This window comes from Myotis lucifugus, unplaced genomic scaffold, assembly GCF_000147115.1.
Source record: "Myotis lucifugus unplaced genomic scaffold, Myoluc2.0 scaffold_534, whole genome shotgun sequence".
In the NCBI taxonomy this organism is placed as follows: Eukaryota; Metazoa; Chordata; class Mammalia; order Chiroptera; family Vespertilionidae; genus Myotis; species Myotis lucifugus.
The window spans coordinates 77,000-95,088 of record NW_005871582.1 but is presented as its reverse complement, the minus strand read 5'-3'; the positions used below and the strand labels follow the sequence as shown (position 1 = coordinate 95,088).

The 18,089-nt window shown below is 38.0% G+C and overlaps 1 protein-coding gene across 1 annotated transcript in view; it reads left to right on the top strand.

Moving 5' to 3' along the window:
* The window catches only part of ZFAND3 (zinc finger AN1-type containing 3), a gene marked incomplete at its 5' end in the record, with an annotated part of 54,874 nt that overhangs the window by 13,153 nt on the left and 23,632 nt on the right, over positions 1–18,089 (top strand). The window contains one exon of the mRNA XM_006104023.3: positions 10,584–10,649. Coding sequence (XP_006104085.2) covers positions 10,584–10,649 — 66 coding nt within the window. The remainder of the gene's footprint in view (positions 1–10,583; positions 10,650–18,089) is intronic.

Sequence of the window (18,089 nt, the reverse complement as noted above, 5' to 3'; positions counted from 1 at the left end):
CCCCCCCAGTGTCTTGCATTGGTTATGCTTATATGCATGCATACAAGTCCTTTGGTTGATTTCTTAATCTAATCTTCCCTGGTAATCTGGACCCTTGTTGTATCTGACCTGCCTATTCCCAGCACTGATGCTGAACTCTGAACCAAACCAGACCCTTGTCCCCAGCTGACACCATGGTACTCATATATACCGGGTTTTTACATGTTCTTGGAAGCCCACTTCAAAATCATTTTATCCATATTGATTCCTTCCTCCAAGGAATTCCTGTATTTCTTACCTGAAACATCTAATCGAATACTGTCTTGGTTACCTCTTTGACATGAGAATGTCATCTTTCTTTACCAGTTTACAGATGAAACCCAAAATCAGCAAAGGTTTTTGGTGTGTTTTTTTTCTTAATCCTCACCCGAGGATATTTTTTCCATTGATTTTTAGAGAGAGTGGAAGGGAGGAAGGAAGGGGGGGCAGAGAGAGGGAGGGAGGTGGGGGGGGGAGAGAGAAAGAGAGAGAGAGAAGGGAGGGAAGGAGGGAGAAAGGAAGAGAGAAAGAAACAGCCATATGAAAGAGACACATCCATTGGTTGCCTCCTGCACTGCCCTGACAGGGGCAGGGGATCAATCCTGCAACCCAGGTACGTGCCCTTGACTGGGACTCGAACCTGCATCCCTGCGGGGCACAGGGCAATGCTATAACCACTTGGAAACACTGGCCAGGACAATTAACAAAGATTTTCTTTTATGCTGCTTTGCTGTGCCCCATGGCCCCCAGCATAGTGTTTGGCAAGGCAATACTCAGTAAATACTTACTGATTTAAATATTTAGAAAAGTTTCTTTTTCTTAATTTTGGAAGCCTACTCACATGTGTTTTGATACATTAAAGAGAGGCTTCTCATTGCCTGAACCTGATTTTGAAAAGCTGCTTAATATTTTTTATTATTTTCTGTGCCATTTCATAACCTCAAGATGAAGCAACTCAAAAAGGCAATTTCCCTACCATGTTTAGATATTTGGTTACCTTGTTGTGGTGACAATTCATCCCTTTTACAAGAGCTTTTAAAATAATAGGAGACTTTTTAACTGTGCAAACAGCCACCTACCTGTTGTGAAATAACAGTTTTTTTCTCACCTGAATTTCCCCCTTCAAAATCCCCCTTTGCAAACTTTAAACACTCATTTTAAGGGTCGCTTTAGAAACCTACAAATCTGAAAGGTTAGTTTTCTATGAAGATTTGCTGGGCACCTATGAGATTTTACAGTTATTGATATTCAGACTAGGTTTTAAAGCAATATCATCACTGCCCCCTTTTTGCAAATGCAAAATTTTTAAAAATGTTCTTATTAAATGAAATGTTCTATACTTTTCTGTGAAAGTAAAGGTCGTAGTGAACAACCACACTTCACACGGCTTTAGCCCTTTGCAATTGTCGTATTGTTTTTGTTATGTGTAGACTCAGGTAATGGGTGACACTGCTGATTTTAAACTAAACCTAACCTTTATTGTGACAAAAGTGTTTGGCTGAAAAAAATCATATGATTATAGGAGTATTAATTTGGGTGTGTTAGAGGAGTTATGTCTACTTTACATGAATATATTTTAATTATGTTTGTGAACTTCTCTCCAAAAATCCAGAGCTGCCAATGCCAAAAAATGACTACATATAACTTTACATTTTGTATTCATTACTTAATAACCATTTTAATTTTTGATCTATCAAAAGGATGCTTTAGACTTAAAAAAAACCAATAAGATTCCATCTTGTTAACAAATTTTTTAAATTCCAAAATATTGATATAAACACTTCTCAACATAATTCAAATTGTGACATTTTCAACTATTACTTGCAAAAAGAGGTCCTTTTAGTTAGTAAGACCTGCTAGTGTTCTCTATGAAACAAAAAGGTTAGACTAGTCTGGCCAGTGTGGCTCAGTGGTTGAGCATCAACCTATGAACCAGGAGGTCATGGTTCAATTTCCAGTCAGGGCACATGCCAGGTTGCGGTCTTGATCCCCAGTGTAGAGCATGCAGGAGGCAGCTGATCAGTGATTCTCTCTCATCGATGTTCCTATCTCTCTCTCCCCTCTCTCTCTGAAATCAATAAAAGTATATTTTTTTAAAAAAAAGGTTAGACTAAGGTACCTTCCATTCAGTGTCACTGAAAACACTGCCTCTAGGAGAGGCTCAGCAAAGGGGCAAGGAAGAAGAAAGAGCACCTGTGTTCAAAATTATTTTTATTTTTAAAAATGTTTTTATTGATTTGAGAGAGAGGGGAAGGGAAAAGGATAGACAGAAACATAGATTGGCTGCCTCCTGCATGCCCCCCACTGGGGATCGAGCCCACAATCCGGGCATGTGCCTGATCTGGGAAACGAACCAGTGATCTCTTGGTTCATGGTTCAAAGCTCAACCACTGAGCCACACCAAAATTGTTTTTAAATGTTCATGGGGCAATACCTTTGGCCTAAATAATTATCTTTTTCCATTTTCTCTGAAGAACATCACTTCCCTTTCTGAAGAAGGCATTGCAGCCTTTCAGCTGTTAATGTAGGCCAAGGTTTATGAAAACGCTCTTGGTAGCTGAACTATGTCAAAAAAAATAAAAACTCTCCTGATGCTGAGTGGTTTCTCCATTGATCTGATGAAATTCATGCTCATGTTGGTGGTAAAATGCAAATATAGAAATCTAAGTTGGGCCTTAGTTAAGCCTGTAAAGTCAGAACTGAAGTCTAAATTGAAGAAGCGACAGCTCCTGATTTCATATCCATATTAAAAATCTTTGTCACAGAGAGAAACAAAAGTGTCTAAAAATAGAACTGACTTTATTATCCAGGTGATGTAACCTCTCAAAAAGGGTTCTTAGTTTTGATCTCCAAGATGGTTGCTTAGAATTTCAGTGTTAATTACTGTTGTACTTCATCACATCATAATTTGGAGTATTGGTGGTGGGTGTTTAGCAGTCAATATTGTAATATATGGGAAGCTCTGTTTGGGTCATAATGATTCTAGGTGAGAGACTGTCTAAAAAACTAAAATCAAACAAATTTAACTGCTTACTCAGAATTCTTTGAGTTCCATGAAACATGATTTTACTTTTTCCACAAGTAGCAGAAATAAAATATGCTGTGTTGAAGTAATGACTGTAGAGTTTATTCCACTGTCCCATGTCTTTATTTACTTAAATATTATCATTTTGTTGAAAATGGGAAAACTTTTTACTGTTATTTATACTAGTACATCAGTTGGTTTCTGCAAGCCTAGAATAAACCAGTTGGCATGTGAGGAAAGTATGGAGAAATTGGAAATTATATTTACCTTTAGGTTCACTGTTTTGTTCTATACAACTGGTTCTCAAAGTGTGGTTCAAGGACCTGTGGAGGGCCCCAAGGCCCTTCATGGGGCCCACAAGGTCCTTCCTTTTTCAATTACATATCTGTGTTAGGGTATTTTTTCTTTATATGCTTTGTATAAATACCTTGAAACAGATTGAATGTACACATGCAGATGTAAACATCCAGGTGTCTTTAAGCCAGGCCACTCTCATAGTTTTAAAAAATTTTAAAGTTTTTCATAAAACATGTTGACATGTAATTATTTTTGTGAATTTTAAATGAGGATATATTTTACTTTTTTTTTAGTTTTAATTTTAGATCAGGTAAAAATCAATAGTTTTAGCCCATATAAACAAAACATCCATAGTGTCCTTAATAATTTTTAAGTGTAAAAAGATTCCAAGACCAAAATGTTTCAGAATTGCTGTGCTAGATCAACATGTAAATATGGTGAAAAACAGCTATGTTTATTATGAGTTCCAGTTCCTTCTGAATAGCTATGTATGTTCAGTCATTGCTTTTGGCCTGGACCATTTTCATTCAATAGTGAAAGAGAATATTTTTGTTTTGTTTTTATAAAAATTGTACATTAAGGAATACAACAGGCTGATTTGATATAGATATAGTGATTATTACAGTTAAGCTAATTAACATATCTTTTCCTTACTTAGTTACCATTTTTTGTGATAAAAGTATCTGAAATCTACTTTTTTAGCAAATTTCCAGTTTTCAATTTTTATTTTATTTTTTAATTTATTTTTAATTACAGTTGATATTCAGTATTATATTAGTTTTAGGTGTACAACACAGTGATTACACCTTTATATACTTTACAAAGTTATCACCCCATTAAGTCTAGTATCCATCTGGCAACATATGTAGTTATTACAATATTATTGACCTATATTCCTTATTGAGAGATATATTTTGAACACTTAATGTGCTAGATTACCAAAATAAGTAAAACTTTGTCCCTGCCCTGAGGCTCATTTCATTAAAGTCATTGCTTGTTCAGAAGAGGGCATTTTTTCCAAAATACATCACTAATAGGGATGTCGACTCTGCTGTAAAAGAGTTTGTCAGTACAGGCAAATGGAAAGCTTTCCTGATTTCATTTTGTTTGCAATGTTTTTCCCTGAGGAAGGTGGTATGGGAGAATTTTTTATTTTGTTTCTATTGAGCAATCCTTCCCATATAATAAAAGGCTAATATGCAAATTGTCACCTCGGGAGTTCGAACAACCAGGAATTTGACTGCCTGCTTTAACGTGCTCTGACCACCGGGGGCGGCATGGAACAAAGGAAGGCCCCGGCCAGTAGCCAGCAGCCAGGGGAAGGAAGGCCCCAATCTGCCCTGATTACCCACCAGGCCTAAAGACGCTACCCGTGCACAAATTTCATGCACTGGACCTCTAGTAGACTAATAAGCGGCCATGTGCGTAGGCCGGCACAGGCGTGCACGTGCACACGCTCGCACATACACACTAATATTTGCAAAACTGCCCAGCACTGTAACATATAGGGGAATAGGCGTGGAATGGTAATGAAATTTTGTTGAGAAGCCCTTTATGAGCAAAATAGATTGCTACCAATATCAACTTCAATTGGTTTTGAAAATCTCTTCCTCATGAATCTTTTAAGTAGATCTACATGCTGTGAGACGAGTTAGGGGTAGAACTTCTGAGAGATTAACACTTAGATTGTGCAACAATCTTTGTAAATGATTTAATTTGGGAGTTTCATTTGGAGAAGTGGGAGGGCTATTATCTGTGCCGAAGATTTTCTGTAAACTTGGATTTCCACTCATTATATCTTTATGTATCCTTGTTTTTAATCGATGGTGCTTTTCAAACTCAATTCTGTAGACAGATTAGCTGTGTCCTTTCTGATTAAAAGGATTCATGAATTGCAGGTTTAGGGTGAGGTTGGAGGATAGGTTTTCTTTTCTGAAGAGATGACTTGTTTTCTATGCATTCTGATCTGTACCTGATACTCACTTATTACCATTTACTATTTTAAGTTTTCATGTGTACTAGCACATTGAAGGCTTTTAAAAGAAGAAATATTTTATTGCTAAAGAAATATAGACTCTTTGAAGATTTTTAAAAGATAGTTTTACATTCTTAATATGGTCACATCAGGGGACACTGTAGAGTTCATTTCACTATCTCCATTGCATGATGTTTGTTTTTTGAAAGGCTTCATCAAAAAACTCTCAATATGATATAAATCTCTAGAGAGGGGGGAGAATTTTAGCTCTTGAATCTGTTGTCGGAAATCACCTTTGGAACTATGAGCCTGGAAAACTTGGATGCTGCAAAGGTAAACAGTGTGCAGATTAAGATAGAGTGGAATTGACAAGCTGGTTAAAAAAGGATGATGCATTTCTAATTAGCTCACAGTGCCTTTAGTTGGAAATTAATTAGATGCTGTTATGTAAATGTCATGTTAATTAAGCAAGAATATTAAAGTGTTATAAATCTGCAAAAGATATGGCTATTTTGTATATTAATGCTTTGCAGTTAGCATGAAGGATCTGATAGAATATTTGTTTGATTATTGAGCTTCTGGTAATTTTTAGTTGACTGACTCCTTGACAGTCCATTTGTCCTAATTGATGTGTTTTAGCACATGGTGTAACTGCAGCCAATGAGGACAATAGAACCAAGAACTAAAAATGAAGAGTCATCACAGCTGTTTTAACAAAAGCTTTCCAGGTAGATTGCTGATCTCTATTTCCAAGGTTAAGAAGAAATACTATTTCTCTGTATTTATTCAGCCTTAAAATTTGAGGGCCTAAAATGATTGCCAGCCTAAATGCAGCTCTCCTCCAAACCTGTGTTCTCTACTTTTCCTGAATCATAGTCTTCAACCAATTTAGGGGTGCTAGCTCAGGGTTTTTTGGCATGCTCAGTAATTCTACAGTTTAAAAGAAAATTTAAGAATTCTGCTACTTTAGCTTGAAATGTTAGTGTTGATGGTTAATGCGATACCTTTATTCAGTCCTGGTTTTGTAAGTTAAAGTGAATTTAATATGTAGATTTGACCCCTGTCTTCAGCTTTACAGGCCTGAAATCAGTACTATTTCCCCAAGAAAATCCACTACCCTGTTGCAAATGCTATTAAGATTTCTAGTTGTTGGGAATAAAGCTGAAGAATTTTATTTCATGGTTCTCATGTGGAATTGCAAATGCAATCCATAGTGCTGCATTATGTATGACACCTTTAATACAAGAATTGAAACATCCCTAGAAGACAAGGTAGGGTATTCAGACTTATGGTCACAAACCACAGCTTCCACAGACTCTAAATTGTTGAAACTTAGGAAAAAATCCTCTGAATGCAAAATAACATATGAATATCTTCAGATAATGAAGAAACTTGAAAATATTCTGATAATTAATTTGTTTTAGCAAAAGAAAGTAAAAAGCAGTCATGGTGATTGGTTGAAAGTGAGTTCATGTTGGTTAATCTTGTTACTTGGCCTGAGAAAGTCTGTCAGATTAAGGAAGAAACTTTTAACTGCTTTTTTTTTAACGTTTAAAAACCCAAAACTTACTTAAAACTCAGTTGCCACTAATATAGACTCGAAGGTAATGATAGGAATCGTTCTGTGCTTAGAAATACATTTATTTTCCCAACCTGATCCCACTATACACACAACACACACACACAACACCAATAGAACTCAGTCATCAGGACACTTTTCACACCTTGCTCTTAAGTTATTAGCTTAGTTCACCCTACTGCTTGGGAAGGAGAGGAAGAAGAGCCAAAAATAGAGTATACAATGATTTGTGGGATCATATGCCAGCCCTTCTCTCAGACATTAACCCAGTAAAAAAAAGGCCAACAGCATTTCTTGATGGAGCAGATGCCCTGACTTTGACCCTTGCCATCAACTTTCAAAATTATTTTGTTTGCTATAGCCACATGGGACTCATGTTCATATTTTTATTGTAGACAGAAACCTGAAAAGGTTCCTCTTGAGTGACCCATAATTTCCTATATTCATTTTAACAGAGTTGATTTGAAATTAATTGTGTAGGAGTATACATCATATCTCCTGTGGCTACTTATTTTATTTGAGAGTACATTAATTTTGTATGTCACCACAGTTATTGTAGTCTATATGTACAGTGTTCATATGCATCTATTCTGGATTTTTAAAGAGTTTCATAGGTTATAGTCTGCCAGACCAAACTAAATTCCAAACTCTCTGTTTATAATATTGTGCAATTATCAAAGCTGGGATTTATTATCACTGCTAGTTACTGCTGTCAATTTGTTTTGGCTCAGCTCTGGTTCTATTTGTATTTACTGTAATGTAGTGAATATATTGGATTGGGTTGTTAGTTTAATAAGCTCTCTGGAGAACAGTTTCATGGTGATGCATGTTGAGATATGTATGCTAGGTAGCCTTAAAGTTTTTTGCACACTTGCCAAACCTGCATTAGGAATTCATTCATTAGGAGTTTTAGAAAGGATAACTGTCACCCTACTGATGAGGTAAAGTTTGCATTTGTAAACATGGGAGTGTTAATTCATGAGTCCCAGACAAATTTCTTTGAGGGTTTTGATTTGACCTATTTCTCCCTTCTCATAATTTTAATGAATAAACTATTTTATGTTCTTTTAAAAAAGTATTCTGGTGGTTAAGTCGTTACTGACTCTTGTGCTCTGTGCAGCTCACTGTGTTGTGGGAACTCAGTGATCTTGGCCAGATATTGAGCTGAGAGCTAAAGAAATTGTTATCAGAGACTGGAACTAATTGGGTTGTTATTATTTACATTGTGCTCTGCTGGTCTAAAAATGCACACTAATCTCTTTCTTTGCCCACTCCAACCTATTGCATCAAAATGTCCAGAGTCAAAGTCTGGGAAATCTGTACTTTAAAAATGCTCCCATGAACTTTCTGGATTCCAAAAATGTTCTAATATTTTTATGTGATAGTCATTATATATATAATGTGTGTATACACACACACACACACACACATATACATACACACACACACACACACACACACTCTTCAGTGTGTACATTTAAGATTTGTGCATTTCAGTATAGATTTAAGATTTGTACATTTCATTTTACTATTTTTGCTGTTATTGTTATACCTCAATTTTTAAAAAAGATTTTAATAGCCCTGGCTAGTGTAGCTTAGTTAGTTGAGTGTTGTCCCAGGCACCAAAAGGTTGCCAATTGGATTCCTGGTCAAGGCACATGCCCAGGATACAGGCTTGTTTGCTGATATGGGGTGTGCAGGAGGCAGCTGATTAATGTTCCACTTTTACATTGATGTTTCTCTCTCTCCCCCCACTCCCTCCCTCCCTTTCTAAAAATCAATAAAAAATATTTTTAAAGAAGATTTTAATAAATGTACATTAATCTCCTGATTCAGTCAAGCAGCTTGTATTGTTTTTGCTTTTTTATTCTCACCCAAGGATATGTTTATCAATTTTTAGAGAGAGAGAAAGGGGAAGGGGAGAGAAGAAGGAAAGGAGAGAGAGAAACATTGATATGAGAGAGAAATATTGATGGGTTGCCTCCCGTACACACCCAACTGGGGATCAAACCCTCAGTTCAGGTATGTGTCCTGAACAGGAATTGAACCTGCAACCGTTTGGTGTATGGGATGACGCTCCAACCAACTCAGCCATCCAGCCAGGGCTCCATGTTACTTATTTTCATGTCACAGTTGCCTATTTGAATCTGTTTAATTTTAGTATGTTAAGCTTTCTCTGAGGAAGTGACATTTGTAGAAAATGCCCTGCTTTTTTGGTCTTCCATTTTATTCTCATTTTGAAATTCTTCAAAAGTATTTCCAAGTGATGCTGGCCAATGATGAATATCCTTCTTCCTGATTACATTTAGCATTCATTACTTGTTCCATATTCTTTGACACTTGATCATTTTTGATCCAGCTCTTTATTGCTATCATGTATTTTTCTCAATTATTTACACAAATTTTGTCCTCCTAATAAGCTTGTAAGTTCCCTGAGCATGAGACTAACCCATGATGGCACATAATAGGTATTTGCTAAATGCTTTTGGACATTAATAATACACTTATTTAGTTTTTCCTCCCCTTTTCCATTTCCCCTCTGTGTCTTCTTATACCCACTAAGGTTTGCCAAACTGCTGTTACATCCTTGGTGTAGAAAAGAGTGGACTAACAATGAACTCTTAGGTATGATTTCTAGGTCCCTAAATCCCATGGATCTTAGTGGCATAAACTCTAAGAATAGGTCTCAGAGCTTTTTCATCTTTCTTTCCTTTTGATGAGTAACTTCAGTGATATGAAATCTTCTTCTGGGTGATATACAACTCTGTCAATTAACCATATTTACCTTTACTAGTCATAGTCACCTGGAACCCTTTTCAGAAAATATGTGTAACATTTGCCTGTGTGTTCTATTTCTTTATGATCATCACCATGGCCCTTTCCAGGGCATATCAAGAACCAGTGGTCTTTATGTTTATTTATTAACTTCTAATTTCAGAAGTTAGGACATGGTTGGTGGGGAGTGTTGAGGTATATATCAATATCAACTTAAGAACTTGTTGGTAGTCCTGATTCTGAACCAACTTAAGAATTTGTTGGTCTTGAAATTATTGCTTTTCAAGCCTTCACCCACTGACTGACTAAATCTTTTGCATACTCTTGAATGATGCCTATCCATTAGATTTCTGGACCCTCAAAGATTCCATGAATGCCCTCTTTATATCATATTCTTATAATTAAACTAGACATTTCTTTCTTGGTTCCAATGCTCTCTTTATATATTAAAATGATCTATATTTCTTTTGACAAGCAGTTTGTTGTTCCTCAGGCAGCCCCCCCCCCCCAAAATAAGGCTAGTTTTGCAATGAATTCAAAGGTAGGGTAACAACTGAGATCAGTCTAAGAGGGTGTACTCCTGCTGTTGCTTTGTAGAAAAGCTCATCTCCCCAAACTTGTGGGTAATTTCTTCTCGTTGGATTGGAATTCTAGTTAAAATTTTATCCTTTAACTTTTTAACATTATGTGATATTCAGTTAGTTTTTATGAAAAGCATGTTCTAATGTAGAAAAAATATAGATCTAAATTGCTGAACTAAGTTCATCTACCACTATCACCACCTTCTCCATCTTTCCTATTATGCATTATTGCAGGTTGATCCCTGCCTTTTTAGGTTTCTTTTTATCCAAGATAGCAGCTATGGGCATGTAGCGGGTATGTCCTGATTGATGTGCCTGCCTTTCTATTTCTAGGTGGGCCATGCACAGACACAGCTCATGTCTCGTTAATCACACCAACCAAAAGATCCTGTGGTACAGGTATGTACATCATTCTTTTTTTTTTTTAAATCCTCACCCGAGGATATTTTTTCATTGATTTTTAGAGAGTAGACGAGAGAGGGAAAGACGGAGAGAAACATTGGTGTGAGAGAAACACATAGATTGGTTGCGGGGCCTGGGCCAGAGAGGAGCCTGCAACCGAGGTACGTGCCCTTGCCCGGAATCTAACCCAGGACCCTTTTGTCCACAGGCTGACACTGTGCCAAAGCAGCTAGGGCCGTACACCATTCTTATCTGGCTTCATTCTTATCTGAATTCTTCACAGAAATTAGCTACTGGTTGTAATGTGGTGTCCTTGCCAGGATGCTCTCTAATTTCTTCCATCAGTTTTGAAGTGATATAGTTTGTGCTTAATATTGGGAGTGGAGTGTGAGTAGAGATCAAAGTGGTGCTCTTGGAGGTCAGGTTGACTGAGTTAAACTGTCACCTAGAACCAAGAAGATAGTTTCCTAATGTCTGAAGGATATTATAACATGAAACATATATTGCCCATTTTCTAGCATTTGGCTAATAAAGTCTTCGACTTATTAAAAAAAATTATTTAAAAAATGGAGACTGGAAGGTGAAAGAAGTTGTAGTGCAGATAATCAGTGTTTTAACTTGACTGTTAGAATATCCTAATAGTTTTGGAAAATTACTTTCTCTCTCATCTTCAGTGCATGGGGTATACTGAAATTATTCTTTTCAGATATATAAAGTCTCCCAAAAAATCTTTGTGCATCTGTGACATTTTTGTTAAATATGAAGTCATGAATCTTGTAGCTCTCTAAAAAGCAGTCATAATGGCCATTGCTCCCTTAGCCTATAGCTCAATTTATTTTAAACAGTAAATTTGCCTTTTCCAATAATTTTGCCTGCTATTCAAAATATCTCAAGGATTATATTTAGAAGAGTCAAAATAATTATATTGTTTTTCTAAAGGTCACAGTCAGAGTATTTTTCATAATTTAAAAAGTCCTTTTAACTTTTCAATAATAATAGCACAAACTATTTCTATGTTCAAACTCATTCTGAAACCTCAGCCCCTTCAAATGCTCATAATTTTTATGTTAAACTAACTCAAACAGGCCTGACCTTGCATAGTTCCTGAGTAGCATCCAGGCATTAAACTCTGGGAATTTTATTTCACTCTTCTGTTCCACATGACCAGTTTTGAGGCAGGGCTGTGTGAGAAGGTCCTAGGATGCTCTCATCCCTCCTGCCCTTAGTACCCAAGCTCCACTGGGTAGTTCCAATGGAGATGGAAGAGAACTGTGCCCTGGAGTGAGACAGACCATCCTGATTAGCCAGTGGGAAGTCAGAGCCAGCTTCCTACCCACTCCAGCCAGAAGCTTGGAAACATTCAGAGTCCTTTGATTTCAGGTCCAACACTTTACATGCACAGTGTGCTTTAGTCTTTCTTCTTTCCTTCCATTCTTGGCCCTCAGTGCAGGGTTTCCTGTTAGCACTACCAATGTGTTTAGGTAGCAGTCAAGGTGTGAACCTCAAGCACATTGGGTCATCTTGAGAGATAGAGAAAAAGAGACTCGCGTGCTCAGATTAGGCACCAAAACTAGAAGGAATCCTTCTTTGAATATTGTGTACTTGTGTCCTTCATCTTCTAGGCAGGTGTTTTCTTCTCCCATACTATTTTGTGTATCTGAAAATAATAATAGCATTTATTGCATGCTAACTGTATTACCAGGCACCATTCAATATGCTTTACATAGATGACCAATTAATCTGCAGAACAATTCTGCAAGAGAGTTATTCCTCGTTTATAGATGGCAAAATAGATACTCAGAAAATTAAGTACACTTCTTGGAGTAATATTGTAGTAAGAAATAGAAACAGAACTTAAACACAGATCTTTCAGATACTAAAGCTTGTGTTGTTTTGCACTACATCATGTTACTGCTTATCACATTTATACTAATAAAAGGGTAATATGCTAATTAGACGGGATAGACCAACATCCTTCTGGACAAAGCCAGGGTGGTGGGGCTGAGGCAGAGGCGGTTAGGGGTGATCAAGCCGGCAGGGGAGAGTGGTTAAGGATGATCAGGCCGGCGGGGGAGAGTGGTTAGGCGTGATCAGGCAGACAGGGGAGTGGTTAGGGGCATCAGGCAGGCAGAGGTGGTTAGGGGTGATTAGGCAGGCAGGCAGTGTGGTTAGGGGTGATCAGGCAGGGGAGTGGTTAGGAGCCAGTGGTCCCGGATTGCAAGAGGGATCAGGCCTAAACCGGCAGTCAGACATCCCTTGAGGGGTCCTGGATTGGAGAGGGTGCAGGCCAGACAAATTTTGTGCACCAGGCCTCAAGTGCACAAATTTTGTGCACCGGGCCTCTATGGAAAAGCATATCATTGAATAAGATAGGGAGAATGGGAGACACATATTTAGAAATATAGCATGTAATGAAGTAGTGTTTAAAATGTGAGTTTTAAAAGCAGATCCTAGCTTTATGTATTACAAAATGTGATTTTAGGTAAATAAGTTAATATCTCAAAATTTGTACTTCATCTGTAAAATTGGATAATAAATCTATCGCATAGGTTTGGTGTAAGAAATAATATGCGTAAAGCTCACATAATAGATCTCTAAAAGTAATTGCTATTTTAGTGTAATTGTATCATTAAAGATTATGTGTATACAGTGGCCAACCATTAAATGCTGGGGATAACACATCAGGAGGTAATTTAGGTAGAAAGAAGACTAGAAGTGCAGAATTCATTGCTGTACCTAGTTTCATTAATTGATTTTATGTTGATTACATTTTTTGTTGCATTTTAGTATTATAGTAGGAACTCGTAATATTTTTAGGTCTCTGTAAAGTGAAATGATATGGATTGAGCTCTCAGTCACACATTTCCAGGCCTTCTTTTAGGTGACTACATAGCTCTTAACTAGGAAATGATTGAGAATTTCCGACTTGGAAGGAAATTAATGCAATGTCCAGGTCATCTTCTAAAATACCGAAGGAAGTTGAGATCGCTCAGCCTGCATATTAAAGGTTATCAAGTTCATCCTGGTGCACTTTCCAAGAAACTTCTTTGTGCCCCTCAGACTCACTATACTAGCCTTACTATGGCCCTGATGTCCGACCATGGGTCAGTGGTTGAGCGTTGACCTGTGAACCAGGAGGTCACGGTTTGATTCCCAGGCAGGGTACGTGCCCTGGTTGCGGGCTCGATCCCCAGTGTGGGGTGTGCAGGAGGCAGCCAACCAATGATTCTCTCTCATCATTGATGTTTCTATCTCTCTCCCTCTCTAAAATCAATCCTACCTAATAAAAGGGTAATATGCAAATTAACTGTCACTCCATCACAAAGATGGCGGTGCCCATAGCCACAAGTTGGTGGCGCCCAGTCCTCTCAGCCCTGCCGAAGTCCCCCAGTCCCGGGGGTTGGGGGGTGGCCGCTGAGAGCAGGCAGCATGAGCGGCCTGGCGGAATGCTTGCTTCGTCGCCGCGGCCATGGATGGGCCTCTGGCCATGCCGGGACGCGGAACGCTTGCATAAGAAGAGAAGGAACCGGAGAGCTGAGCAGAGTCGAGTGGCTCCCGACTCCTGGGCAAGGTCAAGTCCGGGTGGCAAGATGGTGGAGGGTTGGAGGATAGTGTGACAGGAGGGGCTGGTGGTGGAGGCACAGGGGTGAAAGGTGGTCGAGAAAGAGGAAGGAAGCCCTTTATCGGAATTCTGAGAACAGGGAGGGAAGTCGTTTGCATTTCCCAGTCGCCAATGGGCCTCTGGCCAGGCTGGATGGGGCGTGGATGGGCCTCTGGGCCGCAGAGAGCCTCTGGGCAGCGGGCGTGGAGTGGCCAGGCCCCGCAGAGAGCTACTGGTGCACAGATTCATGTGCAGGGCTACTAGTAAAAATATATTTAAACAACAACAAAAACTATGGCCCTGACACCAGAGGACAGAGTTTCCTGATTGTCAGAGGTAAATTGAATGATTTGCTTTGAGAACTGCAGGTTGACAGTCTTTGTCTCCATCTTTCTGTCTGTCCTTGGATCAGCAGGCTGCCCATGATGGGGATTCTGAGCATTTTTCTTATGAGTCATCATCAATTATAGTGTTACATTGCTGGAGTGTTCTTGTATTCCTTATGTCTAGGTTCTTCAAGAGAGAGCTCATACTTCTAGCATGCTCTGTGGTGCTTCTGCCATAAAAGGGCACAGTCACAGTAGCTCTCCCAAAGAGCTCCTAGAGCACAGGGCTTCAGGCATAGATGATCTATAAATAATTACCTGACAGTAGTATCACTTCTTCCTTGGAGAGAGACCCTGTGAATTAGGTCCTACTGACCCGCTCCAAGCCAATCGGTTCAATACAAGGTTGGACCTAAAGCAGCCTCCAGCATAGTAATGAGGTGTGTTAGGAAAAAGATACTTAGGCTAAAATATAGTGGTTCTTTAGGTCAACAGTCCCTGAAGAAGGCATATAATGTATAATCTGTGAGGTATGGGGAGAAAATAGTAAAAGTTCTTTATCTCAGCCTTTTAAAATTTCTGTTTTGCAGATTTATTTTATAATTATATAGCAGTCCATACAGTTTAAAACCAGTAAATACATAGGATGCATATTAAAGCTACATAGCCAAATATCTTAGAGAATGTACATGCAAAAAAAAAAAAAGGTTATTGACCTTTTCAGTGAACAGGTCATTTTCTTTTTAGTATTTTGAAAAGTAGATCTAAAGATTAGCATTAGGCCCATAATTATAAGTCTGGGTGGTTGATTAATAATGTCTCTATGTTTCAGGGGACTAATGTTGATCTGAGGATACTGTAATTTAAACAGGTGGAAAAAAGTGTAGAGTGGCTTGTCTACAACCATCAAAGTGAGAAGGGGAAACTTTTTTTTTACTTTATTTTTACTATTGACACTATACATATCCCCATTCTCCCTCACTCCCCTCCCACACACACCCTGTCCACGTGCATCCAGCCCCATTCCCCCTTTCCTCTGGCCATCATCATAGTATTGTCTGTAGGTTATGCATATATGTTCTTTGGCTAATCCCTTCACCTTCTTCCACCCACCCAGTTCCCCAAGAGGGAACTCTTTTTAAGAAATTGCTCTGTGGTAACTGGAAGTCTAAGAAGTCTAAGAAGCAGGTTGCAAAAAGTAGTAGTGGCAAGTAAAAGATGAGTTTTATTTGTGAACTAGGTGAGAAACTCCTTTCTTTAGATGTTGGGTTTGGCTACATAGCACTGGTAACAGTTAAACTCTGTCATCTTTAGATGGGAAAAAAATAAACAGCAGCACCATGATTATTTTGGTATTTAAAGCAGAGAAAAATTAAGTGAAGGTTCTATGTGGCTTTGTAGTGCTCTGGGAATTGTCAGCAAAGAGTTGAAAAGTGCTGCCAAATCCCAGGTTGCTTTGGTTAGAATGTGAGAGTTAAAGCATATCACACCTTCAGATTACTAGAGAGAGCTTACCTTTCTTCAAAGGCTTTGGGTATTTTGCACATGTTCCCTTGTTAATTCTCACAACATTCCTGCCAAGAATGAATATATTGTGAAGGAAAAGAATTCACTTTCCTTGGCAACAAACCACCTTTTGTCCTTCATCTTTTCTAACTATTAAGTTATACCTTAAGCCAAAACGTAATCAGAGCTGTGGTCATCCTTTTTAGACAACTTTATTTGGAAGGTGTTTGGATATTTACGTGAATATCTTCAGGAAGTCCTATTTTTAAAAATATATTTTTATTGCTTTCAGAGAGGAAGGGAGAGGGAAAGAGATGGAAACATCAATTAAAAAATAAAAAATAAAAGAAATATCAATGATGAGAGAGTCATTGATGGGCTGCCTCCTGCACCCCGCACACTGGGGATTGAACCATAACCTTCTGATTTATAGACACTCAACCACTGAGCCATGCTGGCCGGGCCAGAAAGTCATGTTTTTTATGTTTAAAATGCCTTGTGGGAGGTCTTTTTGCCTTTTTAAAAAGACATGTTATGTAACCTTTTTTTTTTTTTAATAAGACTTATTTGCAGAGTTACAGTAGAAGTTATTTTGTATTTTATGTATTGGAGTTTGCTATTGGTAAACTTTACAATTTAAGTTGTAATGGACAGATAGAACTATGTCTTTTCTTAAATGTTCATAGAGAAAAAGTCTCCAGGAAGATCCTTGAACATGACTAACCTAAGGACTCTGCTCCTTCCAGATGGAGCATTAAGCAGTTCTTAACTCTAGGACCTGGGTTGACTATATCAAAGCATAGACTTGTTAGCATATGAAAAAAAGGAAATAGCTCCTTCCCCGTTTTAACCACCCTATGGCTTGATTTTGTGTTTTCATTTTATAGTCCCTTTATTTCTGAAGTTAAAATAAAAAGTCATAAACAAGCTTGCAGACTTGATGGTACTGTTTACAGGCTTTTGCTCCACTATATCTATATTCACTATTATTCTTCTTCCAGCACATATGTTGAGCAAATAATATTCTCTCTGATGACTTGAAAAATGATAGTTTTAAAATGCTCTGTGTATGTTAAAAATGTGATTATAGTTAGTAGAATAGCAAGTAAAATAGCCATTTGTGGGGCCATACGTGAGCTGTAGTATTGTTTGAGATGAAAGCAGATGGGACTAGAAACTCCCATTAAAAACCAATGCAGGTTTTCTCAGGAAGTACCATCTTTTCACTCTTTAAGAAGCATGTTAATTCAGTTTGACTATCCTTTGCCTGCTTTTTCTTTTCTTTCCTCTTGGAAAGCACATGTTTATTAACGTTTTAGGTCACCTATTTTCCTTTCAGCATGATGAACAGTGACATGAACTGGATAGCCTTGTATTGTTCATTGTTTCCCTTTTTTCCCTAAAACCTTTTTTTGGCTCATTTCTCTCAGGCAACCTGCTTGTGATATTATTGTCTGTTTTTACAAAGACAAGAGAAGAAAACCCTTTCACCTGGGAGATAAGAGAAGATTGATGTGCTAAACACTTTCCACATCAGTGTTCAGAAGCCACTTAAAGGGGAATGTTTCATTGTTGTTATGTTACCGTGAGGTTTCTAGAAGATCTTTTAAATTGATTCAGAAGCTAAAGGGTGGCAGTGTTAAATCAGAAGTGGCCCTGTAAATCTTAGAAATACCCACAGTTGTGTGTTTTATCTCCTGGTAAAGTCAGTATTCATGGAAACATTTCAACCATTGTATTCTAGAGAGTTGAGTCAGTGACTATAAACTGTGTTAGTCCGTATTACACTTTGTAAATGACTCTTCTAAGAAGGACTCTGTAGAGCTTAAAGGAAGGTAGCCTTGGGTGTGATTCAACTATGTAATTCAGTTCTTTTTTTAAGAAAATTCTTTCTTTTTGGTCCTTAAGGTACAGCTTTTCCCTCTGGTCTGCAGTATCAACATTTGAGACAGAAAGTTAGAAATTTGACCTACTTTTGTAATGTGCAAGTTTCCATCAGGAGGA